Below are 27098 nucleotides of genomic sequence, written 5' to 3' on the forward strand. Positions count from 1 at the left end.
ATAGCACCCGTTAAAGTAAGTGTTCAGGGATTCCGTTAGGGCAGCTTGTGGGACGGTTTCGACTGTGTCATGCGGGTCGAAACATGATTTAGCGTTCTGTAACGACTGTGTCACAGAGGAGCAGGCTCAGCTGTTTATCTGGCTGCAGTTCGCTTGGAGACGTGCACCCCTCATTTGATTGTGTGCGTGTGAAATCCTGTTCATCAGACAGGGCTGATTAGCACAATTTATTTTGGCAAAAACACTTGCAAAGCTATATATTTTTGTAATCATTTTGCAGACACAAAACAGTTGAATTTACATGTTTTGAGTTTACTGTATCAAATGATTCCAGCACAATTTGTCCTTTGACAACATTCACAGTCAGTCATACCATACTGCTAGCCCAGTGAAACATTTTCTTTTACTATTCATGTGTTCACTAGCATATTTATCTTGCTTTATATTTTCTTAAATGGATAAAATTGCATTATTGTAACGTTCTTGTTTGTGTGCATTATTCCTCCGAGAGGTCTCCATGGGAGAATGCATTTGAATTGACTTTATATAACTTGTCTATTCTGTTCTTGTTTTGCCCGTTAGGTACAGCCTCTTACTTATGTGTCCTTGGAGCCTGGCACCCAAAGGGCCCTGATCTCAGCAACTGTACCTCCCACTGGGTCAACCAAGTAGCACAAAAGGTTTGTACAAGCTCTTCCCCACTGTATTCCTTCTTAGTGGAATGTGAAAAACATACAGGCGTAGACAAAATAATGGAAACATACCCTTTGTAAAGGATTTCAACACGATAGTGATTTCATCACTGTGAAAGAGATGACAGCAAATTTAATTTGTAAGCTATGCAAGTTTTCTTGGAAATGGTGGCTATAATTCAAACATTTACAAAAATAATAATAATTAATTTAAATTGTTTATATGTTGGTATAACAAAGTAAGTATAAAACAATTTAAAAAACGTTTTTATCATGTGTGCCACACATGTAACATCAGTTAAAGCAAGCAGCCCTCTGTACAACTTTTTTTTTTTTTTACCTACTACACATCGAAGACATTTCCTCCATGGCTTCTTCCTTTTACATTAGAAAACATATTAAACCTATTTTTTCTTACAAATGGCATTTCAAGGGGCTCATTCAAGTGTGATTTGATGTCAGAAACATGGCTGCGACTGAGGAACCCACCGGTTCTGTCTTCTTGCATTCCCGTGCACATTATTCACTCTCTCTTTCCCCCTTGCAGATACGCAGCGGTGAAAATGCAGCTAACTTGGCCAACGAGTTAGCCAAGCACACCAAAGGGCCCATCTTTGCCGGGGACGTCAGCTCCTCTGTGCGCCTGATGGAGCAGCTGGTGGACATCCTGGACGCTCAGCTGCAGGAGCTCAGGCCCAGCGAGAAAGATTCTGCAGGACGCAGCTTCAACAAGGTAAAATGCCTCCACCAGACAAGGTCCTTTAACAAAAGATGGAGAAAAGATGGAGTCAGGGATTCTGGAGAATGTTTGTTGTCAAAAATAACATTTGTCAAAATGTACATTAGTGAGTATCTCATCGTGGCTGTACTGTGTGTGTGTGTGTGTGTGTGTGTGTGTGTGTGTGTGTGTGTGTGTGTGTGTGTGTGTGTGTGTGTGTGTGTGTGTGTGTGTGTGTGTGTGTGTGTGTGTGTGTGTGTGTGTGTGTGTGTGTGTGTGTGTGTGTGTGTGTGTGTGTGTGTGTGTGTGTGTGTGTGTGTGTGTGTGTGTGTGTGTGTGTGTGTGTGTGTGTGTGTGTGTGGGCGTGTGTGCGCTAAAAAATTAAATCCAGTGTTAATTCACAGCATAGGCTCTGAAAACAAAGGGTATGTAAACAAAGGGTGCCCACCGTAGTGAGCAACATGCCCATTTACAGAGCTCAGGCTATGTATTAACACTGGATTTTTTTTGTGGGAAAAATATTTTTAAATTGACAAAAAACTATTTTGACAACAAGCGTACTCCAGGATGGTTGACTGCACCTTCAATACAACAACACATATTCACCAGTTCTCTCTTTCTGCAGCACTCTCCACTGACAAGTTAACACTTTTGAATGACAAAACGCAAAAGTGAATACAGGCCGCCTTAAATAATACAGAAATATGTACAGCAGTAGCTGTTGTTTCATTGTTTTCTTTTCAAGTTCAGGAAAGCTGAGAGACAGAGAAAAAAACATTAAAAAGCTGTTTGTTTGTTTTCCAACTCTTGACACGTAGCAGAGGACTACATTCATTCTTCAGAATTTGTACATTAGTGGTTTAATTTGGCTCTGTCAAGCATGATACCTCTATGAGGCTTTGAGGGGAAAATAGCGCATGTCATAGAATGATCATTTGTCTTTGACCTCCAGTAAACAGGTCAGTAGTAGCAGACAGTTTGTATATTGAGCACACAGTCAGGGCATTGTTTCTAGTGAGCCTTTAGTCAAGCGAATGAACTTGTGCAACGTATGTGTCTCTATTTTTTATCTGTTCTTTTTTTTTCTTTTCTAATAAAAAAGCTTCAAAAACGAGAAAGGACATGCAGGGCATACATGAAGGTACTGGAGCACTGGCTCTGTCCACTCTGCCTGCTGCCACACCCTCCTCTATTCCTATGCTACTGTTTATACGCCCCAAGTTCAGCAGCATGTACCCTCTGCTCTGTCATGTACTCCCTCCCTCCTCCCCCCGTTTCCTGCTTTTTTATTTGTTGAGTAATTGCCTTACACACAGACACAATTGTGGCCAAAGTGCTTTCTAAATCAAAGAGAAATCATCTCCAATTACTGAGGTGGCTTCTTTTCTTGGAAGTGTATGTGCTCTCTGTGTTTTTTTTGTTTTTTACCTCTATGCGTTGGTAGCGGTGGTGTATTCTGTTTTTCATTCTGTTTTTCCGCCCACTGTACGTTTACTGTTAGTGTTTGAGATTGCACGTCTGGATGCATAACACCCCAATTCAAAAGTGCACCCATTGCTTACATCCCTCTCACTATTCATTTGCTGAAGAATTTGCTGCTTTGTTGCAATTTTCCCTCTGTTATATGAGAGCTCCCTTTCGATATATAAAAATGCTCCTAAATATTGCATCAAACACGGTTCACTTGATTTATTCCAACCTTTTTTCCAAGGACCATCACCTAACCTTTCACCGCATGTTAAGTAAAAAATCATGTCTCTTGTTTTACAAGGACATGGGTTTGAGGTCATGGAAGTCATTTGATTTATAAATTAAAGGTGCAAATCTTCAGCTCTATTTGGTTAATAGGGTCAGCCGGGTCAAAGCATTTTTTCCCCCATTTTTTCCTCGAATGCTATGGGATGTTGGGTTCAGTATTTTGTCCATATATATCCCTCAACCATTAGGGAGATCAGTGTCCTCAACCTGCCACCAAAGTCACCCCTCTCCCCCTCCCCAATCCACATCTCTCCTTCGGGAGGTATTAAAATGGATCGAGCTAATTAGCCAGTCAACTGCCGCTATCTCGTAAAAATAAAAAAGAGTAGGGACGAGGGGGAAAACAATGCATAGATATAGCCACACCACCTTTTAGTTAAAAAAAGTGACATCACTTTGTTTTTTTTGTAATGTCACAACATTTCGATTTGAAGTCAGAGGTAGTGACAGTGTTAGAGAGGTTGTGTCCATATGCGACTGCATTTATTTGGCTAATGAAAGCCAAGAAAGGGTCGAGGGACCTAGATCGTTGAGTCGGCAGTATCTGACATCTGCCATACTTGACGCAACATCACTATGGCTGCGCCCCCCCACACCCTCTCCACCAGCCGTCGCCAGCATTGATTACCTGATTAGACGCATTGATTCGATAATTTCCTGATGAAAAAAGCCATCGCCGTCTGGATCCTACGCCCAATTTATCCGCTGTCTGACCCCCCCGCCCCTCCCCCCAGCTGTTCAGGTGGTAGAAAAAGGGAGGCAAAGAAAATGTTTGCAAGAAGCATACAGTTCAGTTTAAAATGACCATGTTTGTTTTTTGCCGAGTGACTTGAATAATGTCTTATTGTACTCCACTGTATTTGACAAGTTGGATGCAGGTTAAACAGTTGAAGAAAGTTCCCGTCATGCTGAACGCTGAAATTTGCATTTAGAGGATTTTAATTACGGAAAGCTTTTTTCTACCTTGGCTTCCATCACGCCACACTTTAATATCCTGCTATCGGACAGAGCCGATACGCGCTCATGCACTTTGACCATAAGTGTCCACCCTGACGCAATGTCATGAAAATGAAACTGAATCAGCACCATTCATACCCTTGCCTCAGCAGTTCCCCTTTTATGATCAATAAAATTGCACAAAATATGTCTTTCTAACTCTCTTAAATCTCTTAAAATAATTGAGCCTGTCATATATATCAAAGAAATCTCCTTGTCCCCCCCTCCCTCTCTCACGTTAATTTTGAATCCCTGCTGATGCTGCCCATGCTTCAGCACATCATTTTATACATGTCATTCCACTGTCTGCATGTCACTGCTCATGCTTGCGAACCATTTTATTTTTTTATTCCTGACCTACTCAAGAATGTTGTTTTTCTTTCTTTCTTTCTTTCTTTCTTTCTTTCTTTCTTTCTTTCTTTCTTTCTTTCTTTCTTTCTTTCTTTCTTTCTTTCTTTCTTTGTGTGCGTTTGGTTTGACACAGGCCATAGTGGACACGGTAGATAACCTTCTGCGTCCGGAGGCCTTGAAGTCCTGGCACGACATGAACAGCACGGAGCAGACGCACGCAGCCACCATGTTACTGGACACTTTGGAGGAAGGGGCCTTCGTGCTCGCGGACAACCTCATGGAGCCTGCCATCGTCAAAGTTCCCGCAGACAACATAAGTAAGAGAAAGTTGTTGTTGTTGTTTTTTGCGTTAGAAGCAAAACGACGAGTGTTTCTCAGTTGATGTGGGTTTTCAGTTAATTTGATTCCCCTCCTATTTGTTGAGTGGGGGAACTCTTGTGATAGAAAAAACAAAGCCCGCCACATGAAAAAAAAAACTTTATTTTCATAATAAGCGTTTAAAACTTCGAGGGAACAGAAAAAAACAACGCATATTAGGTTTAACGAGTTGCTTACTGACAAAGTGATGAATCTCAGACAATTAAATAGACTGGATTCTCTGATTGCGCACGCTTAAGTTTATAAATGTGTGCGTCTAGACCTTGTAACTCTATACATTTATGTGAACATTAGCCTGCTGCCAACTCAGAAAAAGTACATTGTTTATCCACAGCCGCTTTCTCCTTCTCTCATGTTCTTCTGCTGTTAGACCTTATAAGGAAGCCTTTTGTTTTATTCATATTAGTAAGTAGTCTCGCTTGGATGAAATTAATAAGTCTGTGATTTATGTTTTTTTATTGTGTAGCCCGCTGTCATAGAGATTTAGTGTTTTGGGTCTTCAATGCAAACACTTAAGCGTGTGTAGAAAATGTCAGGCATCATATATTCCACATTTTAGTTCCTATGCCCTTGCTATAGGTCCAATTCATAGAGCCTGAACTGGCTATTGTCTCATTCTCCTTTTCCTTCTTGTCTTTCTTCTCCAACCCGTCCGCTGACTCCTTGCATCTGGCAGTCCTGGATGTGTATGTGCTCAGCACGGATGGCCAGGTCCAGGATTTTAAATTTCCACAATCCAGCAAGGGAGGTATCTCAATCCAGCTGTCGGCCAACACTGTCAAGCTCAACAGTCGCAATGGTAAGCGCCCCGTTTTAAACACACAAATTGAAAGTGCTTGCTCAATGTGCAAGAAAGTGGTAAATGTAGGATTTTGTCATTGTCTTTTGCATACATTCCATTTATTTATTTATTTTTTTTATGTGAGAAGGCGAGGAGTCAGTCTGTGTGTTCAATGTGCTGGAGCACAAAAGCAAGGCGTATATCTCAAAAACCCAGAGCTTTGTGTTTTTCACTGATAAACGGGGCCACTTTTTTAGAAAGCTTTGTCTTCTATCTCTAACTCATCTTCCTTCTCAGACTTGCTGTTCATTTGTTGAGAGGATTTTTTTTTAATTGAATTTCATTGAAATAAAGAGTCTTTCTATATATTTTTTATTTTTACATATTTTGTCACCGCCGTTTTTTTCTTCTTCTTCATAAATTGTCTTAAATTCTCCTGGAAGATGTCTCTGTCTCATGCGCTGATTGTATTTTCACTGGACAGGAGTTGCCAAGCTGGTGTTTGTGCTCTACAAAAACCTGGGCCAGTTCCTCAGCGCAGAAAACGCCAGCATCAAGATGGAGAACGAGGCTTACGGCCGCAACGTGTCAGTGGCCGTCAACTCTGACATCATCGCGGCGTCAATCAACAAAGAGTCCAGTCGCGTGTTCATTAACGACCCGGTGATTTTTACCCTGGAGCACATAGATGTAAGTGGGCCTGCTGAAGTGAATGGACAGGGTCATATTAGAAACCACCGGGCAGGGAACATCCGCAGTAGACAGAGATCTGCCATTTCAATTGTAAATGTCTTGGCTAGGTCAGTCGGCAGTTTATTTAAGTCATTGAACATCAAATTAAAGGAGTCTTTAGAACCTAAGTGAATTCTTAATGAAAACTAATTCTTTAATCAACATTGGGATATAAATGATACCCATTCTCTTTTATAGTGGGGGGAAATTAACTCCTAGATTAGCCGTACAATCTAGGATGAAATTACTGGAGCGCCAATTATCTTTCGTCTTTCTAAAGTTGTCACTAGAGTTTCCCAGAGGGCCATGCGTGACTCCATTAGTTATCAGAGAAATTGTGCAATTCCAAAAGAAATGCCGTTGAACAATTATGCCTCTCCGTTATTAGGGGGGCCTCGAATAACCCAACTATGGCTTCGGTTGATTTGGCAAGTGTGTGCAAAATGAGATACAACGTATGAATTGCTTTCGTGAGAGCTGTGAAGTGAGAAATCCTCATCCATATCAGTGTAGGAAAAATACTCTGTATGAGTAGGGGGTAAATGGCCTCGGTGTTCTACATGTACTTCAATTGCAGGCAGTCAATTATTTGGACACTTAACCATATCTCTTGTTATCTGCAGATGGAGCACTACTTCAACTCCAATTGCTCCTTCTGGAATTACTCTGAGAGGAGTATGATGGGCTACTGGTCCACCCAAGGCTGCAGACTGCTGGACTCCAATAAAACGCACACCACCTGCTCCTGCAGCCACCTCACCAACTTTGCCATCCTCATGGCGCACAGAGAAATCTCGGTATGTCCCGTCCATCTTTTCTTTAATATCCACCATTTACTCGCTCTTCTCTTTTCTTTACTATTTCAAAAGCAAACCCAAAGCTTTTTCTTTAAGCTAGGTTTAAATGTTAACCTTGTAAGTTTACAGTTTTCTTTCTACTGTGAGGTTCAGAGCAAAACACTTGTTGTAGTTTGTTTTGCAGTCACTTGGCTGTTTCTTTTTGTACAAACTACATTTGACGCACAAATTCTCCACCTCAGCGAACTAGAGCCATTTCCTAAAAAATGACAAAGATCCTCACAAACCCTTTCATTACGAAAAAAAGCCCTATGGAGATCTCAATTGATGGTGTCCACGCTTAATCAAAATGTAAAGACTTTCAAGAAAGAATGTAAATTTTTTTCTAGTTCACTCGATCCCAAAACATTTGACTTTTCCCTTAAATGAAGCTACGTGTGATCCTGCAGCACAGCTAATGGCCTCAGTATAAAAACAAGTTGTGACCAGTTCAGAGGAATGATTTTTTCCTTTTATTCAGTCAAAATAAAAAAAAATGCAATCCTGTATAAGATAATATTCCTTCTTGTTTTTTAAGTTATCTGTAATGTATTTCTATATATACCGCTCTGGAAAAAATTAAGAGAGCACTCCAAATGTTCATTGTCACATGTGTTACTGTTTATAGGCATATGTTTGAGTAAAATGAACATTTTGGTGTTATTCTATACAGTAAACGGCTGCCAACATTTCTACCAAATTCCCTATTAAAAAAATCGTCATTAAGAGCATATCCATTAAGTAATGTAGAAATGAAGATTTGAGAAAAAATCCAGACTGGTCTCTTAATTTTTTCCCAGAGCTGTAGATATATATTGTTAAACCGCTGTTATTGTTCTCTTATTTAATATAATATATAAATGCAATGTACTGCTTCTAATAAGGTCACAGGATCTGAAAAGAAAACGCCTCAAACATTTATCACAGAGCTGAAAGTACTGTATGTTAGCGTTCTTAACTTTTTTACACACGTTTGGACTTTTTTTTCTTTCTTTTTTTCCTATTGCTTCCAGTATAACGACAAAGTGCCGCACGAGCTGCTCCTGACTATCATCACTCGCGTTGGGATGGTGGTGTCCCTGGTCTGCCTGGCCTTCAGCATCTTCACCTTCTGCTTCTTCCGGGGCTTGCAGAGCGACCGCAACACCATCCACAAGAACCTGTGCATCAATCTCTTCATCGCAGAGTTAATATTCCTAATTGGTATCGATATGACGGAACTCAGGGTAAGCCCCGCAACGATTGCAACCCCTATCGATTTTGCTTTTGAGTAATTCCCTCTCACTTTATCTCCCCCTCCCCTCACCCCCGAACCAAACAAAAAGAGCCTCTCAGAGAGAAATGGATGGATGAGTTTTTAAGCATTGTTGTCCTCTGCTTGTTGCCCTGACATGACACAGAGTGGGACGTCGCCATTAATATAGAATTACTCAGGGGGGCCATGCCTTCCACTTGACAGGTTTTTTTTTTCCACTTAGGGACACACAGTTGCCGTGGCTGTGTTCTTTTGTTTTAACCTATATTTTCCTTCTATCACTTTCACTGATCTGTGTTCCACTGAATTGGAGGGCCGAATGTCTTCTTTCCAGTGGATTTTCATAAAAGATGGGCGTGTGTGATATACAATTGTCCTTAATGAAAGGGTTGTGGATACCCTTTGTCATGTTTGAAAAATGTATTTCACCCAAAATGAATCTTAAAAAAAAATATATATACATACTCTCTTTAAAGGTGCTCTGAGGAACTTTCAATTAGTGTTAGTTTGTGCACCCCCTGTGGACACAAGCGGTAGTGTTTTTACTACGCCAGCTGTTGTTCCTGTGTGAACGTACCCATGACAATGGCATTGAGAAAAACGATATAAAAAATAGAATTATTTGACCTGATGGTCTCATTTGCTGTTACATGTCATTTATGATCATCTGAGGAAAAAAAACTGAAAGATTTAGAAGTTCCTCATAGCAATATGTACTATAATAGTTTATACAAACTCTGATTTATATTGTAAAGCAAAACATTTTTTGTTTGTTTCGGACACAGATTGGATGTGCCATCATTGCGGGGATCCTCCACTTCTTTTTCCTGGCTTCCTTCTCCTGGATGTGTCTGGAGGGGGTCCAGCTGTACCTCATGCTGGTGGAGGTCTTTGAGAGCGAATACTCTCGGAGGAAATATTACTACGTTTCCGGTTACCTCTTCCCTGCCATCGTGGTGGGCGTCTCCGCAGCCATCGACTACAGCAGCTACGGGACCAGGAAAGCGTAAGTGCAGCTCTTCTGAACCAATCCTCATGGGCATGAAGAGCAGGCCCCCGCTGGATTGTTATACCGCATTGTGGGCTTTAACCTGCTGTGTCTGGATGTGGCAGCTTTAGAAAAACAAAAAATATTTTTTTCAAATTAAAAAAACTACCCATCATTTCTGCCCAGCGCCTTACGTGCATCCCATGTTCAGACAGCTGTTAAATTTTTCATGTCATTTGAAAGTGGCTGACAGACTCAACACTGTGGTTTCAGGAGGCTACACTAATGCCTTTCTGCCTAAAGACCCTCCTGTGACCTCTTGTTTTGTAAATGCTCTCTTTAAAGAGAAGACCCCTGTGCTGACGAAGCCTTTTACGTAGATTAATGGCCACATCTCATCTAAGACCAAGCTATCAGGAAGGGGCTATCTGGAGTCTTTACTCTCTTTTGTACAGCTGTATTAATGTTCAGTCTCGGGAAAGGAGCGTTTTTGAAAGCACTCCAGGTTTTCATTTTGACCCCGAATTACACACTCAATGTTGCGAGCCCCAGTGAAACTACAATTAATTTCTTGACATTAATATTTGTCAACAGTATTTTTTTTGTATGTTATTTGTCATGCGTGCTGCCCTCGAGCTGAAATGTGCATTTTTTTGTCACAGGTGCTGGCTAAGTGTGGACAATCATTTCATATGGAGTTTTATAGGACCTGTCACCTTTATCATCATGGTAAGCTGTTTCTATTTTTCTCCAAATGCTCACACTGACAGAGTGAGGAAGCGAGTGAGCGGGAGAGATGAAAGAGATGAAGGAGAGAGATAAAGGAAGTGAGGTGGTTGAGACGAAGGAAAAGTCAGATTTTTTTTTTGTTTTTTCTTGGTGATGACAGGTTAATTTTGCACCAAAGACAGATTTTCTGAGGCACCCAACACTTTGCTCGCTGCCTCTCGCCACCTGACAAGGATCGGGATTTGATAGTGTACTTTACCCAACACCCATGAAGGCTCACATTACAGACATCGCCTAATGGCTTTCAAGTTACACTTTTTTATGATTAAGGATTAAATAATGGCCTCAAGGTGTGCACACATACTGTACGACAGCAGTGTTAAATTTTTTTACTGCTCCTTTTTTTTTATTCCTCCCTCTGCGTCAGCCTTCCTTTGTGTTTGTCTGCCTTTAGTAAATAGCATGTGACAGCATTGGGGAGACGAAGGGGAAAAGCAAAGGCACCTCTCTGTTTGGTCAAGGTCCGTCAGGGTGAAGGACGTATAGCATATCATGATGACATATGTCCCATAGAGGCATGCAATTATTTACTGGTCATGACATTATTATCTCCCGCTCCATCAGAGAGGCTCAGAAGAACGAGACCTTAGGGAGTCTTCCCGCCCTGCTCGAGAGAGAAAAAAAGAAAAGAAGGGAAAAGAAAGGAAAAGAAATAGCAGGTGGTATTCCTCCGATATACAGTTTGTTCTCAGCCCACCACACTATTGCCTTGCCCTCGTGTGCGCCACCAAGGGACCAGGAAGCTCTGCAAACTTGTCTGGTGGTATTTGTTCAGCACTGTGTTCATTATCCAGCATAATGGTCGCTACTGTATCCACACATGCAGTGACCTCTGTTGAACATCCAACCCACACCGAAAATATACTGGGAAAAAAGGGGGCACCCATGTCAAATTCCAGCGAGTCAATGCACACCAGCCCGCAGCCAGCCAGGACCTTTCAAAGCAAAGACATACTGTAGTACAGCGTTTTTGCCTGTATGGTATAACAGAATAAATAAAAGACAAATCTGCCCGGCTGGACTGCATTTCACAGTTTTGCTCAAAGAGAAACATTGCCGCCCCATGTAGCATTTAAAAAATGGAAGAAGAAGTAGTCACAAAAGTATTGTGTGTATAACTGGTGAAATGCCATCTTTGTTTTTTTCTTTCTTAAGAGGGAGGGGGGGGGGCAGCTAACATTGTATTAAAGCAAACATAAGATTTCTCCCTGTCTCAGTGAACGCTCTGTCAGCCACACAGGAATATGTTTCCTTTTCCCTAAAGTGGGCCCTCATTGTTTTCCAATGGTGTGTGCTCCCTCTCTGTTATGATTTGCATGAAAAATGCGTCTGCAGTGGAAATGGTGATCAGGATCCCCGACGGTGATGACCGGAGAGATAGAATCATGACCCCGTGAGAAGCTAATGTATTGTAGCAGAGCTTAATGTGGGACAGGAATGAGGCTCAGGCATCGCACGCTGTAACTATGATTCCTTTGCAACAATTGACTCAAAAAGACAAAGTGCTGTGGAAAAAAGGGTATCTCAGGGGAGAGGGCACGCGCAAGGTTTGTCGACACCTCCCGTGACCCTGGTTTCTCTACAAATTGGCTTTGTCCTTGTCAATGAGGGGGGAGAGGGAAAGGAGGAGAGAAAAAACACACCTACAAGAAAAATGGGAGAGAAAAGCATTTCTGCTCTGGCTCATGTGCAGATGCCCCCCAACCACCACCACCACCCGGCGCCATGTGCATGCCAAGTAACATTAGTTTTAACCTGGGGTGGCCATGCTTTTTTTTAATCCTTTCCTTTATTTCCCCTCTGTTCTTGCTTTTCCTGTTTGTTTGTTTTTGTTTTGACTTTTGCTGCTGGCCGCCATCAGGCCCTAAACTACCGCCTGCAAACAAGAAAAGCTGGTGGAAGGCATTTAGATCCCTTTTCTTAGGCAGGCCTGTTGCCCTGTCTCTGGGCACAGGGGGTTATATTAGCTCCATGGAAGGGGAACATGGAAGTAATGAGTGGTGGGGGCAGCCATTAGTATGCTTGAGATGGCTTCAACCCAAGGCCTCTCGGATCATGACACGTCGCAAGCACTTCTTCTCATCTGAACGGCTCCATCTTGCACCTTTTAATATTTCATCGGCAGCAGTTCATTCGGAGTTCAGTGTATGTACACACACACACACACACACACACACACACACACACACACACACACACACACACACACACACACACAGCCGTCCACTTCAGAAAAAAAAGCTTTCTCCTCCTCAGTCCCAGTGTGGCGGTGGTGCTTCTGCATGGCTTGCAGTGATGATTCAGAGACAGGGAGACAGAGTGAGGGATGGAAGGCGAGGCAGCAAAAGAGGGGGATCCCCCTAAGGAAGGGCTGCGAGAGCATGTTGGTGGGGATGGGAACATGTGCTGTGCGGCTGGGATGCTTTAAAAGTACTGTGTCCCTCTCCTCTGTCTCATTGGATCCATGTCACCACTCCAGGCTGTGAAAGGCTTTTTTTTTTCAAAAGCCCCCCTCCCCCACAACACCACCCTCCTCCTCCCACTGTCTGACTCATGCGGGCGACTGATGGAAATAATAATGGCTGATAGCTGCGAAACAAAACATGGTTTCAGTGCCGTCTGTGATATAAAAGAAGGTTCGAGATTCAGGTTTTTTTTTTCTTTTTTTTTTCTTTCTCGCAGTCGTCCCTCTCTTTTACTGCCTGGGTTATTGTGCACGGCTCCGTGAGTTGATTGCATGTGGAGCGGTGATGTATTGATCACAGGCAGTCTTTTGATAGCAGTGGGCAACATAACGCGGAGAATTTTTGTTCAAGAGTGAATGGCCGAGGTCTGTGAGTCCAGCTCACAAAGGTCATCATTTATTGCAGGCCTTCATGCTCCATTGTCTCCATTGTCCTCTAACCTATTTTTATTTATTTTTACACACATATATGCACTGATATGTGCAGTAGCTTACATTTATTTGCTGTATTTTGTTGTGTGTTTTTATCTATATGTTTGATTGATGTACTATTGGAGACACATTTCAATTTCTTTCTTAGATATTCCTTGACATTATTTATACATGCCTGGCTTGCAGGCATGTATAAACAAACACAGCCTGGTTGCTCTGCTGTGAGTGCATGTACATGCTGTGTCAGGGCCTAGTTTGCCCCAGAATAAATGTTTTTGAAGTAAATTATTTGCAGCGGCTCCTCGCTGGCCCATCCAGTCATACTGTCTCTAAATCATGGTATTGATTTTTAAGGCACGGAATAAATGCGCTCGGGAACATGGCACATAGTATCCTTGTATCAACCTGATACGTGCCACTGGCTCCCTTAAGATTTAATACATTAAAGAAAAAAAATACCAACTCTCTCTCCTTCTGCCGCTTTCTCTCTCTCTCTCTTTTCATCTGTCCACACACTAGAATCGAACAAAACGTACCATGTTCCCTCAAGCCTTTTGTAGCTGGTTATACCTTTATAATATTTCACTATGTGCATAAAAGGATATGCAGTTGTTTTTGCACAACATGACGGTCTCTTATTTCTCCTGCTGATTTTCATTCCTTTCAGACTACGCCAGGCTGCTACTGCTGTGTGACCTGATTCTTTCTTTTTTCCTTTTTTTTTCTTTTTTATTGTAATGGATTTTAATGCGTTTCCTTGCTCTTATTGATATAGAATGACACTAAATTTGGCGCCAGTCTGTCTGTCTGATTCCGGCTGCAACGATAGATGTTTATTGGATAAATCTGTGGACACGCAGAGATTTGAAGGCCCTCCTCTTTTAATACTTATAGACAAATACATTTTTTTTTTCCTCTCTCTCTCTCTCTGTCTGCTATATCTCAGGTCATACATCTCCATGTATTAACACTGCCATTACTCTGCTTTGACAGCTCAATCTCATCTTCCTGGTCATCACAATGTACAAAATGGTGAAGCATTCTACCACCCTCAAACCAGACTCCAGTCGACTGGAGAATATAAAGTAAGTAAAGGGATTCGTACACACTGAACCCACACATCCTCCTGCTTATTAAACTGCTGCTATTCTACCACTACCCCCAGGAAAACTAAGGCTATTTTACTCTTGAGGTAATGATTTTTACTTTTTTTTTTAACGTTATGTTTCATGGGAAAATGCATTACCTCCCCCACCTAAAATAAAACTGGACTAGCAAGCAACATTAGATTAAATTAATATATTTCATGTCGTGGTTGTTGTTTTTCTTTTTCTTTTTTCGGTTAGTTTTTGAAAGTATCCAGATATGAGATGGAACATTTACCAGAGGAATTCATTATTTCCCTCTATTGGCACATGACTGAGCTGTCGCGTTGACTACGCAGACATTGCGAGGTCGTCTTTTTTACGTCCCTTTTGTTGTTTCGCCCCGAGCCACTGGCCGCAGGATTGCACTGGCTTGACACGCATCGCTCGGAGACTGAAAGTTATGCACTGTTTGCTCTGCTAGGGAGGGGTAACAGTGTAACAGCTTCCATGTGTGTTTGCCACTGGAACATGTCAAAAGCCTTTTTTTTTTTATCCAAACGTCTAATCCCAGGAAAAAAATGAAAAAAATCCCTTACCATACACGACCGCCGCAACCCCACCCCCTTATAGGTCTCAGCATTCAACCCAAGATTTATGACATGCTTTGCTTTGGGAAGAACAGCAATGTTTTTCTGAATCACTAATTGATCTGTTTTATTTTTATTTTTTTTTTGCACTTTTAAGGATACAGTATTTATTGCTGTTTACTGTAGGCTGATTTTCAGGGCCTGTTTCATGTGGGCACATATGGCTCTGTTCATTTTCAGTAGCATAGCCACGTTAGCCACTTATTTCGACTTCCACAATTCTGAGCAGGACCAGCGGAGTTGCTATTTTTATCCAGTGTTTTTAATTTTTTCTTCATGTTTTCTTAATGAAAGTGTGCACACATTACAGCACTGTGGTGACACTGCAATCAGGGAGAAAAGGGGCTTATTAAGAGTTCTTGGTTTATTTGAGATAGCCTCTATGCACTTATCAAGGAAACCACAACAGCACACATTTTACCCAACATGGTGGCACTCAGGTTTGTGTGCAATTGTGTTTGGATGTTAGAAAATATTTTTCTTCAGGTTGTTGACACTGCAGAAATACATTGTCTATTATCTATGTAACAGCTGTTTCCTTGTGTTTTTTGTGTTTGTGTGTGTGTGTGTGTGTGTGTGTGTGTGCGTGCCAAAGTTTGGCTCAGTTTAGGACCGTGGTGTCATTGCATGATGCATGTTACAGCAAAGTTAACGCACACCCTCTCCTTTCTCCTCTGCTATCATTCCTCTCCCCTCACTGTCCTGCGATCCACACCAGTACTTATCGCGTTTGTGACGGCTACTATAATACCGATTTGCCTGGGTAAGCTTTTACTAATTCACCTCAGACAATTTTTACCCACACGACACAACACCACCCACACATCAATGCAACACAGACAATGTGCTCCGAACCAAATACTTCACACTAAGAATTTGTTCTAATTGAATCATCAACAGCAACACATAAAACCCTCAGTCCATTGTGAGATCCTTAATTTTCACTGCCTCCCTCGTGATTTCCCTTGAATCAAAGTTGAAAAAAACATTCACTCCAATGCCGACTAACCCCTCCCCCCCCCCCCGCTGTTCTGCGCCCTGATCTAATTTTTGTTTCTCTCTTCCTGCTTATCATGCTCTCTAGCTATGAAGATAATAAACGGTTTATCAAGTAAGGACATGTTACCCAGAAGCCTCCTCTTCAGCTTGTAGTTTGTTCTCCCTTTCTCTCCTTTATTCTTTCTTTTCTTTTTTCTTTCATTCACCGCCCGTCCTCTCTCCCTGACTGCAGCTTCAAAGCCACCCATCCGCTGTCTTTGTGTGACTGTCCCACTCTCACCACCACGTCCATCATCTTGAAAAATCCAGTGTTGTTGTTTGTTTGTTTGTTTGTTGTTGTTGTGTGTTTAAGCGCTGAACAGTGACCGCTGCCGGTGTCTGAAGGCTCCACAGGACCTTCACACACCAGGCGGAGAATCTCCTTCTTCTTTTCTTCTTTTCTTTCTTGAACTCCTTCAAAATCTGCCCAGTTCTCAAGTTCTTCTGATAGCACACTCACTAGATTGACATTTAGCATATGATAGTTTTCTTTTAGGTTTCTTTTTAGACACGGTGTGCTCTCTGATTATGCTGTACTATATGTTGCCACATTGAAAACATTATTTGACAGAAAAAACAGATCAAGGTAGTTCCCCTTTTCTTCTTGACGACAGGGACTGCATTCCAGTTTGGGTTAAGAGAGTGTGTGGATGGAAGAGCGGGGACTGAGGAGAAAAAGGGGTTGTGAGGATGGCATAGGTGTCATTTGTCATTTTATGGTTTTACAGCCTTTCTTTCCTTTCTTTTCCAATAGTAATGATGGTGATTGCAAATGCCACTGTATGCCTCTCATGCTGGATTCGTCCTTGTCTTTTGTTTTGTCTTTCTGTTTCGCCCCTTCAGGTCTTGGGTCATGGGCGCCTTCGCTCTGCTGTGTCTGCTGGGCCTCACGTGGTCCTTCGGCCTCTTCTTCATCAGCGAAGCCTCCATCGTCATGGCGTACCTATTCACCATATTCAACACCTTCCAGGGAATGTTTATTTTCATCTTTCACTGCCTGCTCCAGAAAAAAGTAAGTTTTTCTCCGCCACAAGACTGTGATTTTCTTCTCAGCCCTTCCTTTCAAGGTGAAACGCTTCCCCGGATTTCAAACAGGCGGGGCGGGCCTATGCGCGGCGGCATGAAGAATTGACCGAGGGCCGCCCGCCGCATGCTGATATGAAGAACAAACAAGCGCCTGCTGAGTCATATGTAAAGTTAAACAATGGGTGCTGTTTACTCACGCAGGTTCGCAAAGAGTACAGCAAGTGCTTCCGCCACACGTACTGCTGCGGAGGGCTGCCGACGGAGAGCTCGCACGGCTCTGCCAAGACTTCAGCCACACGGACCAGCGCACGCTACTCGTCCGGTACACAGGTTAGAGCAGCTGCTTCAATACAGTCAAAAGACTCGCCAGGGAAAACACAGTGTTTCCTGTCTGTACACAACACACACACATCATAGAGCTAATTTACATTGTTATGAAGCCCCCAGAGTTAAAACATTTGATCATGATAATGTAGCTTCAGCGTGTAAGAACTACGCCAAAGAATTGGTACATCATGCATTTTAGCTCCTTGGGTAGATCAAGAGACACGATTGTACTATGTATTATGCCACAAGTTTTACAAGCAGCATCTGCTGTACTGCATGAGTGCCTCTCTTCTGTTCTGCCCCCCCTTTAGCACTTGCTTTTATCTTTTTTTCTCACTAACGTCATGTGCATGGGAAATAGTGCTGCACCTTCTTAAAAAGCATCGCAAGCACATTTTACTATGGGGAAAGCCAACATTGCCAACACAAAAAAAAGAAGAACAACTTTGCTTTTATCCCGTTCCTATTAAAGTCTAATAGGCCTTAATAGACAAACCCCCCTCCACCCTCCAGATGTACTGTGCTTCTAGAGAAACATCCCCATCGCACTTAAACCTCCGGCCTCCATCACTGGTCCTCGTGGCAGGAGCTGAAGTGGTTCAAAAGAAAAAAAGTTGATGTCTTTTGAAAGACACATGCAAGAGGAAAAAGTGGGCATGTGTACTGCCTTTGCCTCACTGCAGACCAGTGATAAAGTCAGCAGTAGTATATGTACACACAAGAGAATTAATGAGACTGGATATGAAAGGTGAGCGGGCTTGTTTAAAGTCCTAATGACTGTCCCTTGTTGACCTGACAGAGTCGTATCAGGAGAATGTGGAATGACACCGTAAGAAAGCAATCTGAGTCCTCCTTTATCTCAGGTGACATCAACAGCACCTCCACCCTTAACCAAGGTCAGTTCACACCTCATTTCTCTCCACATGCACACACACCTATGCACACATTTCATCATCTGGCTAAAAATACCTTCCTCCGTGTTCCAATGATCTCTCACACACACACACAGCCATAGACGATCCCTCTCTGGCGCTCGTAATAAATATAAATGCCTTCAGCTTTGTAAAGACAAAAAAGAAAAGAAAAAAGGACAGAGCAGTAAGGAAAAAAAATGTATAAATAAAAAAGGGGAAATAAAAGATTTAGGCCTTTAGTCTTCTCTCTCTCTCTCTCTGTCTCTCTCTCTCTCTCTCTGTGTCTCTGTCTGTCTCTCTGTTCTGCCAGCAAAGGATTACAGAAATCCGTCCCCAAATACCCGTGTGCGCTGTCATTCTGGCCGGTAACGTCACTCTCTCTCAGATTGTGGGCAAGGTTAGCTAGGAGGAGTTTTTTTTTTTAAGTGCTGGCTCTTGAAAAGTTCATACCAAAAGCTCAGGGGACACACAGACAAAACTAAAAACATAGGAAAAGGAGGGAGGGAGGGATTTTATTTTAGGGGACATCTTAACACGCAGAGAGAGAGGCCATTTGTTGCCTGGCATATAAGGTGACCTCCGTTACTTTACAGGGGGATGGAGGGAGAGAAAAAAAAGTGTAATTTATTATTTAGCTCGAGCACAAATATGATGATGAGAAGATGATGTTCAACTCTGGCTGACCCCGGAGTGCTTAGGCTCTCTGCTGCCTCTGAAATGGCTTTCCAAGCATGCCAGGGAGAGAGGAGGGTTTCCACCAGGGTAGTCTTAACTTCACTCCCTCCTCTGACCTTCTCCTCCGCCGCTGCAGCTCTTTTTTCTCTTTCTTTCTTTTTTTTGCTGTCACTTACCACAAGTTAAAACCTTACACCTATAGGGGCTTTGAAGCACATTTTTACTGGCTGATACATCAGTAACAATGTAGAAGTTTTATTTAAATTTTAAATTTTTTTTTACCTCCTACTGTACTGTTTTTCCTGGAGATGTTAATGTAAAGGTTGGATATTGATCGCTCCGGGGCGTAGAAGCCTAGTTACCCATGTAGAGTCAGTGCACTAAAACAGGGGCTCTATCTCCTGGAAGCACTTCCCTGTCATTAAAAAGATCCCCGGAGACTTCCCGACATGACAGATGGCATTTAACACAGGTGATAAATGGCAGTGGGAAAAAAAAACCTCAGATCCTTTAAAACACACCGCAAGCTTAGTGAGGTAAAACTGAAAGGAAGTTGAGGTTTGAAAGGAAGATGGCCAAATGTAAATTATAAATAAAGATGAAGATTGATATTCAAACTTGCAAGGATGCTGCTCTTTGTAATCTGGGGAGATTTTATATTTGGACCGGAATCAAACTGTAAAACCTTTTTTCCTCAGATCACAATGAAGCAGGGTGCTATTCTTTTTAAATTATATCAAATTAAATAAAATTAAAAAAGGTAATTATAACTTGTGAAAAGGTCCAATGGCATGATGCAACAATGAGCTCAGTGGGTCAAAAATGTGTTTATAAAATGAATGGGTTTTTGAATGATATGCACACAACAGATGAAAATTCAAAGATCACAAAACGGAGGAAGGCCTGCAAAAGCAGAATATTTTTTGACACATGCATACAGTAAATGTAGCTGGTTCCTTGCATTCCCCCCTGGTTGCTTCTCCAAGGTTATTTTGCAGTCTCAACTTCAAAATCAAAATAAAACAAAACGCCTCCGTTTCAGAATTTGACAGACATCCTGAGATTGACACCGCATGCCTCAAAAGACAAAACGTTTCTTAAACTAGAGCTGCAACGATTAATCGATGAATCGATTATTAATCGATTATTAAAATAATCGCCAACTATTTTGATAATCGATTAATCGTTTCGAGTAATTTTTTTATAAAAAATGTCTAAATTCTCTGATTTCAGCTTCTCAAATTTGAATATTTTCTGGTTTCTTTAATTCTATTATGACAGTAAACTGAAATATCTGTGTGTTTTGGACATAACAATACATTTGAGGACGTCAACGTGGGCTTTGGAAAATTGATCAACATTTTTCACAATTTTCTGACATTTTACGGACCAAAACACTAATCGATTAATAATCGATTAATCGAGAAAATAATCGACAGATTAATCGATTATCAAAATAATTGTTAGTTGCAGCCCTAGCTTAAACTGTCCTTCATTTTCTTTCCTCCTCAAAACCTTTTTCTCTCACTGTCGGCCGACTGTCGCCAAACTTATCTGCTCCTCTTCTGTCTCGCCACTCCAGGAATGACCGGGAATTATCTACTAACAAATCCTCTTCTTCGACCACAAGGCACTAACAACCCTTATAACACCTTACTGGCTGAGACAGTCGTATGTAACACCCCCACGGCTCCAGTCTTTAACTCGCCAGGTGTGAATATGTAATATTTTCACCCTGCATTCAGGCTTCTCTTGTCTCTTTGCCTCCTTTCTCTCTCTCTCTCTCTATCTCTCTCTCGCTCTCTCTCGCTCTCTCTTTCTCTCTCTGTCTATTCAGTTGAGTTTGCAGCACGCCAAACCAAATGCAGGAAGTTCTGCAGTATCTCCTTTCCTTCTAAATCATTGTCTCCCAAATACTCGAGTGTATACTGTCTGTGTGTGTGTGTACATCAGACATGGGCTGTATACATTATGTGTCTGTGTGTCAAAACGTGCACACTTTTTATTGCAGTACGGACATGTTTGTGGTTCACCTCGATCCACCCTCTATGTTCTCATGTTTCTCTTATCCAAACTCTGAACGGGACATAATGATTTAGATGGGAAAGGGATACTTCATGCTCTCTGCCTTGAGATAATGTAAACAGTGGTGGAGACCTGTAGTACAGCTGTAGCATAAACTGCATGCTTATTAAGATGTATGCTCCTGACTTTATCAGGTGATTTGTTACCTTTTGTATATATTAGAGGGCACTTTCCCCTTTATGTAACACTGCACGCAAAATCTGTGTTACTTAATACAGGTCTACCCTAATGCAGCTTATGCATTCAATTGTCTATGTATAGATATATTTTTGTGAAAAGTTAAACTTTTACAAATTCAAAACTATATTTCTCAATTGCACATGGCATTTAAGCATATACCCCACTGTAAAGACTGTGCTGCAATTATGTGTGCTATTCTATCTTGGTACTGAAATGGCATCTTTTGTCATGTTTTGTGCTTTTCCCCTGTGCTTCCCTCTAGTGACCTACAGAGAGACAAGTATGGGAGTAAAACTTAACTTTGCCTATCAAATGTAAATTTTTTTCAGCATGCTTTTAAAAAAAAAAAAAAAACAAAACCCCTTTCACAATCACTGGTTTTATTTTAGGCCATTAACACACACTCAGTGAGCAAGTGGTTCACAAAATGATCCACCCAAATTCTACAACAAAATTTGAAATGAAATGAAATTGATCATTCGGAATCATTTTCTTCAGGATCTGTCAGCTTTATCGCAAACGCCCATTACTCTGCTTCTCTCTCTTCTCTTGCGCTGCTTTTTCTTAATGGCAGAAATGTTTTTGTTTTTTTCTGTCTTTTTTCTCTCTTTTTTTCTTCCAAAACATCTCTGGCATTCGACAGTCTCAGTGTCCAGTAGTATTCCCCTCACACGTTTCCAGTCAACACCTGACTGGACACTAAATCCTTCCCTAGCAGTCATAAACACATGGATGTCGCGGGAGCAGCTGTTTCATTTTACGTTATTCTCTTTTTTTCCATAATGCTCCTTTAATTCCCCCCTAGTTTCCAAAGGGCCATGTAAAAAACTGCACATAGAACATGCCTACGACAATCATATCCCCCCTCCCCCCTATTTATGGACAAAGACAAACGTTGCTGTAAAAAATATCTCGTTAGTCTTCATCTTCTCTGTCCTGTTTTCTAGGCACGAGGCAAGTAAGCTTGAGCAGAGCACATTTTTCCTTTATCTCCCCTTTTAATCACGGCCCAACTAAAATTTATCCTTTTTCACTGCTGTTTTCAATGACCCCCATGCTTTTGAGAAATTCCTGACATGACTCGTCTGACCTCTGCAGCGGGCCGTGTTATTCTTGCGCTGTTCTGCTAGTGACCGGGGTCTCACTGGGAACTGTCATTGTGACGGATGCCAAGTGCCGGGCTGCGGGCAAGCTCTGACCTTTTGCCAGCTTTGGGTTAGCACAAGCTGCCCCACTATTCGACAGAAAGTATAACCAGCACATAAACAGAAACAAAAAATAAATAAAAATAGCAAAGACAAACAAACGAAACGTTGGCATTTAATCAATACATGTAAAAGCTATTTAATGCTTGTTTCTTTCATTTGCTGAACCCTTGCTCTCGCTAAGTTGCAGTTAAAACTTTTTTGCTTTACGTTGTGTTGTTCTTTTGAGTGATTCTTCTTCATGTTACAATAAAATCATTTTACTTTCTTTTGTACATCAGCTGCTCTTAGACCAGGTAGCCTGAGCAGACAGACATGATGTGAGTTGTCTAAAGTGAGTCTTTTCACCTGCTGTGTGTGGTGATGGTGGAGTGCTGCTTGTGGGCTCCCCTTGTAGTCAGAACAAAGATGGCTGTCCCATGTTGATACATGACTTTCCCTTTTTTGTCCGTGTCATCTTTTCCCATCTCTGTCCTTTTCTTTCCCTTGGCACATCCAACCCATTAGTTGCAAGAAAAAAAAACAAAGTGTTGTAGCTTGCCCGTTTGTGGCTTCATTCTTGTGGACATCTACTTTTGCCCCGTGTGTTGTGATAGTTATTACTTTTTTTGTTTTTTTAATGTTGTTTGGGATCCGTTTGTTGTTTTGTCACTTCTGTGGCAGACTAAAACGCACAATGCTCTGCATATACTAAGGCATTTATAGAAAATAAAGAAAAAGGGAAAGTCCATATGTATATGTGAGAAAGTAAAATTATTTCTCATTGCACATAGCGCATGCATTTATGTTAAGGATTTTGCTCAACTAACAGATTTGCGGCATGGCTTAATTTGACTTGAGTCTTCCATGAGAAAACTGCATCCTAAACAGCATTAAACTTGTGTTCCTTTACTTGATGGTTATTGCTGTTGGCTAATGTAAAATCCTCTCACGTGCTTCTCTGTTTCCAGGGCACTCACTGAACAATGTGGTGAGGGATACAAGTGCAATGGATACTCTACCGCTAAATGGTAACTTTAATAACAGCTACTCACTCCGCAATGGGGACTTTGGCGACAGTGTGCAGGTAGTAGACTGCGGCCTCAGTCTGGACGATGCTGCCTTTGAGAAAATGATCATCTCTGAGCTAGTACACAACAACCTGCGTGCCTGTAACAAAAGCCACCAACAGCAGCAGCAGCACAGTTTACATCACCCGCCCCACCACCAGCAGCCCCCACAGTACCAGCAGCACCACGCGGAGCGGGCTCCGCCCAAGGTGACGGTGGTAGGCGGCAGCAGCAGTGAAGAGCACGCTCTGGTTGCCGAGCCTTCGTCTCTGGTGCAGGTGGGAGACACAGTGGGCCTTGCTCTGCACCATCAGCGGGAGCTGGAGGCTCCACTCATCCCCCAGAGGACTCACTCGCTTCTCTACGCACCCCAGAAGAAGGTGAGGACCGATGGAGGAGTGGAGACCTTTGTCAGCGAGCTGACACCCACCGACCCCGATGAGAATCTGCAGTCACCAAACAGAGACTCCTTGTACACTAGTATGCCTAATCTGAGTGACTCTCCATTGCCCGAGAGCAGCCCCGACGTGGTGGAGGACCTTTCCCCCTCCAATAGGAGCGAAAATGAGGATGTTTACTACAAGAGCATGCCTAACTTAGGAGCTGGCCACCAGCTCCAAGCCTATTACCAGATAGGACGAGGGGGCAGTGATGGTTACATCATTCCAATTACTGCAGAAGGCTGCATCCCTGAAGGCGATGTACGGGAAGGACAGATGCAGTTAGTGACAAGCCTTTAAATGTATTTAAATCATCTCCAAACCCCTTCCTGCCCTTTTGCAGTCCTAGCCTGTTGAAGGACACACTAGTGAAGGGAAGGGAAGTGTTTCTTTTATTTTTGAAGAGAGCCTAGAAGCCCCATCATACACACTAGCCATTTACAAATCCTCAACCTCCGAGCTGCATTGCCATCTCCTTCTCCCCAAACATACCACTCCTCTTACCTTCCCTGCCTACCGACAGACCTTGTGCACAGTGATGGCAGTGCAACGTTTCAGTGAGACTGTACATACAATGTAGAGTCAAATTTCAATTTTAAGAGACAAGCCAACTATGTATTTAAATGTGCTGCTGCTGTTGAATAATAGAGAAACATTTAAGGTATGGAAAATGTAGAAAAGACAAAAAAAAAAAAAATACTGGCCACATCAGATCAGCAATTTCCCGGTAAAAAGGTTGTACATACACGCCCCAACATCCTTGTTAAAGCCTGTTTTTTTATTGTAAACAAAACACCCCTGGACCAGGATGTGGACTCTGTTTGTAAAATGTTCCTGATCATACTGTTAGAAAAGGAATATAAGGTCCTGGTTGCCCTAATTCTCTCTCCGTCACCATGAAGTTTGGATTGTATAACCACTAGCAATCAAGCCCCTGGCCTTATATTTTCTCAACTGTACATTGAACTGTTGTCAAGGAAAATGGCTTAAATATATATTTTGTTGTATTGCTAGTGTAAAATAAAATGGGAAATATGAAGAATACCTTTTTAATTTCAAAATTTAACGTTTGAGAGACTATTGTGTAGAAGTTGCACATATGTGATACAGTGTGTTTATGGTTCCAACACTTCATCCATGGTAGTATGTTTGAACGTAAAGGCTTATGAAAAGAAGGAGGATTCGACAATTTACAAAGATGCATTATCACTTTTTCCACTTGTGAACAGTGTTTTTTGCTCATTCAGTGCTATTGCTTTCGCCCATTAAATAATGTCTATTTGATTTTGCCAAAGTATCTTTACTTTAGTAGAACGGGAATGCACAAACCCAGTTAAAGTGATGTATGCATTGCACAGTTTTTTTGTGTAATCCTGAATGAACTAGACCTTTTTAACAGCCATTGCAGAGTGATGGGCAAGCGCAGATGAAACAGACTTTTGTCAATAAAGTTTCTGTCCTAAATGTAGTTCTTCCGCCTGGGTTTGAACATTTTATTTATTGAAATCGTTCCAAAAAATGAATGGGAAATGTGTGAATATTTTCCAGCACTGGTATACATGCTGTACTGTAGTTCATGTTTTCTATGTAAACATGTTACCAAGGGGCTCATCACTTAAGACTGATGTAAAGTTCAACACTTGTTTAACAAATAAAATAAATGTGAGATTTTTTTGTCAAATGCCAATTGCTTTTTAATGGTTTGTGTTTTTGGTACTTTTTGAGAAAAAAACTGGTTTGATTACTTTGCTATGGACAGAATACTCCTTTTGACTCAGGTTATAAGTTAGTACCAAGCACCTTTGTGAATTTGTGAATTTTGTTTATTTTAGAAGATTTATTTGCTTTTTGTTCTGCTTTTGTCTTTGGAAGCTGCAGATTAGAGAGAGCTCATTTCACCATATGTGTTAGAGAAGCCAAATCTTTCCATGTGATTCAAAGATGAGAAACTCAGGTAGGAAAAATTACATTGTACATGTTCCTCTGTGTGGTTGTAACACTAATAAAGGTTCGAAAAAATGACACTGGTTCATAGCATTGTCCACTTAGTATATTATTGAATGAACACTAGACCAAGCACCATTAAAACGCCCGGAAGTACAGAAATCTTTAAAGATGTGGGCTTTAATGCCATGTGGGAGTAGAAACGCTCACATGGACCTAACAAGGGGTCAGTGTTACACTTGGCTGCGGTTATAGAAATATATTACACATAATATGTCGGAGTGTGACACATATTTGCTCTAATGGCTGCTGCTGCTGCTGAAGTCTATACAGTAAGTTATTGTACAGTTTATGCCTCAGGTAATGCTAATTTACGAAGCTTCCTCATACAACACCAGTTGACACAGAGTGACAGCTCTCTGCAGGGTAGCTGGAAATTGCATTGATCATTGGAGGAAGTAACTTAGAACTTAACAAAGAATGCTCTTTATGTAAGAGCTGGTGCACAAAATGCTGTGTGAAAACTGCCTTGTTTTGACTCTTTCCACAATTGTGTGACATTTTGAGCAATTATCTAAGCCTACAAATGGTCATAGAAAAAAATTATGTTTTTTTGTGATCTCTTGCGTAAACCCCTGAAATGTCAGTTTAGTGTCGAGGTGATTGTTGACTGTTGAAATGGCAGACATAATGACGGGCATAATTATGAGGAGGAAAGAATCAAATTGATTCTCAACATTTTAAAACATGCAGCACTGCTTTATCTATGTATGAAGGCCCACAATTTGATTATACAATGTTTTTAAATAAGTGGTTTTATTTTACAATGCCCTTTTATAAATTAGAACAACTCTGTTAGAAAAGAATAAATTGTACCATAAATTGTTACAAAAGTGATTATAAAGAGATGATTCATGTTGAGAAATAATCTGAGGAAAAAATGAAAAATCTTGTCTTGCCGGACTGTAAAATACAAAGTCCATATTAACACTTGTTAAGTAGGTAGTCCTCAAATACAGACTTATAATTGCCAACCCTTTCCTCACCCCTCTCTCTCACTGCAGTTTGTTTGTTCTAACACGGTGACCTTAGACAAAGGTAAACTCGGCTGCTTAGAGGGTTTATTTTCCTACTTAAGGGCAGGGAAATATGATCCTGGTTTGGCTATTTGTCTCACAGAGAATGTGGACTGAAGCACCCTCTATATCTTTGCGTGTGGCCTCCTACCATGCAAGAATCTCTGTAATTCCCCATCTTTTACTCGGGCAGAGACTCGCCCCTTTGTCAAACATTGATTCAGAAGTAGGCCA

The 27098-nt window shown here is 41.6% G+C and overlaps 1 protein-coding gene across 1 annotated transcript in view; it reads left to right on the forward strand.

The window, feature by feature from the left end:
- The window catches only part of adgrl2a (adhesion G protein-coupled receptor L2a), a 77374-nt gene extending 51644 nt beyond the window's left edge, over window positions 1-25730 (forward strand). Inside the window, exons 6-22 of the mRNA XM_080032383.1 lie at window positions 583-680; window positions 1240-1425; window positions 2513-2551; window positions 4649-4832; window positions 5570-5692; window positions 6159-6364; window positions 7030-7203; window positions 8256-8468; window positions 9283-9503; window positions 10148-10214; window positions 14164-14255; window positions 16787-16955; window positions 17171-17299; window positions 18096-18192; window positions 20468-20596; window positions 21413-21430; window positions 23306-25730. Coding sequence (XP_079888509.1) covers window positions 583-680; window positions 1240-1425; window positions 2513-2551; window positions 4649-4832; window positions 5570-5692; window positions 6159-6364; window positions 7030-7203; window positions 8256-8468; window positions 9283-9503; window positions 10148-10214; window positions 14164-14255; window positions 16787-16955; window positions 17171-17299; window positions 18096-18192; window positions 20468-20596; window positions 21413-21430; window positions 23306-24144 — 2984 coding nt within the window. The 3' untranslated portion in view covers window positions 24145-25730. The remainder of the gene's footprint in view (window positions 1-582; window positions 681-1239; window positions 1426-2512; window positions 2552-4648; window positions 4833-5569; window positions 5693-6158; window positions 6365-7029; window positions 7204-8255; window positions 8469-9282; window positions 9504-10147; window positions 10215-14163; window positions 14256-16786; window positions 16956-17170; window positions 17300-18095; window positions 18193-20467; window positions 20597-21412; window positions 21431-23305) is intronic.
- Window positions 25731-27098: the final 1368 nt, after the last annotated feature.

The sequence above is a fragment of the Ammodytes marinus genome, assembly GCF_949987685.1.
Source record: "Ammodytes marinus genome assembly, chromosome: 8".
Lineage (NCBI taxonomy): Eukaryota > Metazoa > Chordata > Actinopteri > Uranoscopiformes > Ammodytidae > Ammodytes > Ammodytes marinus.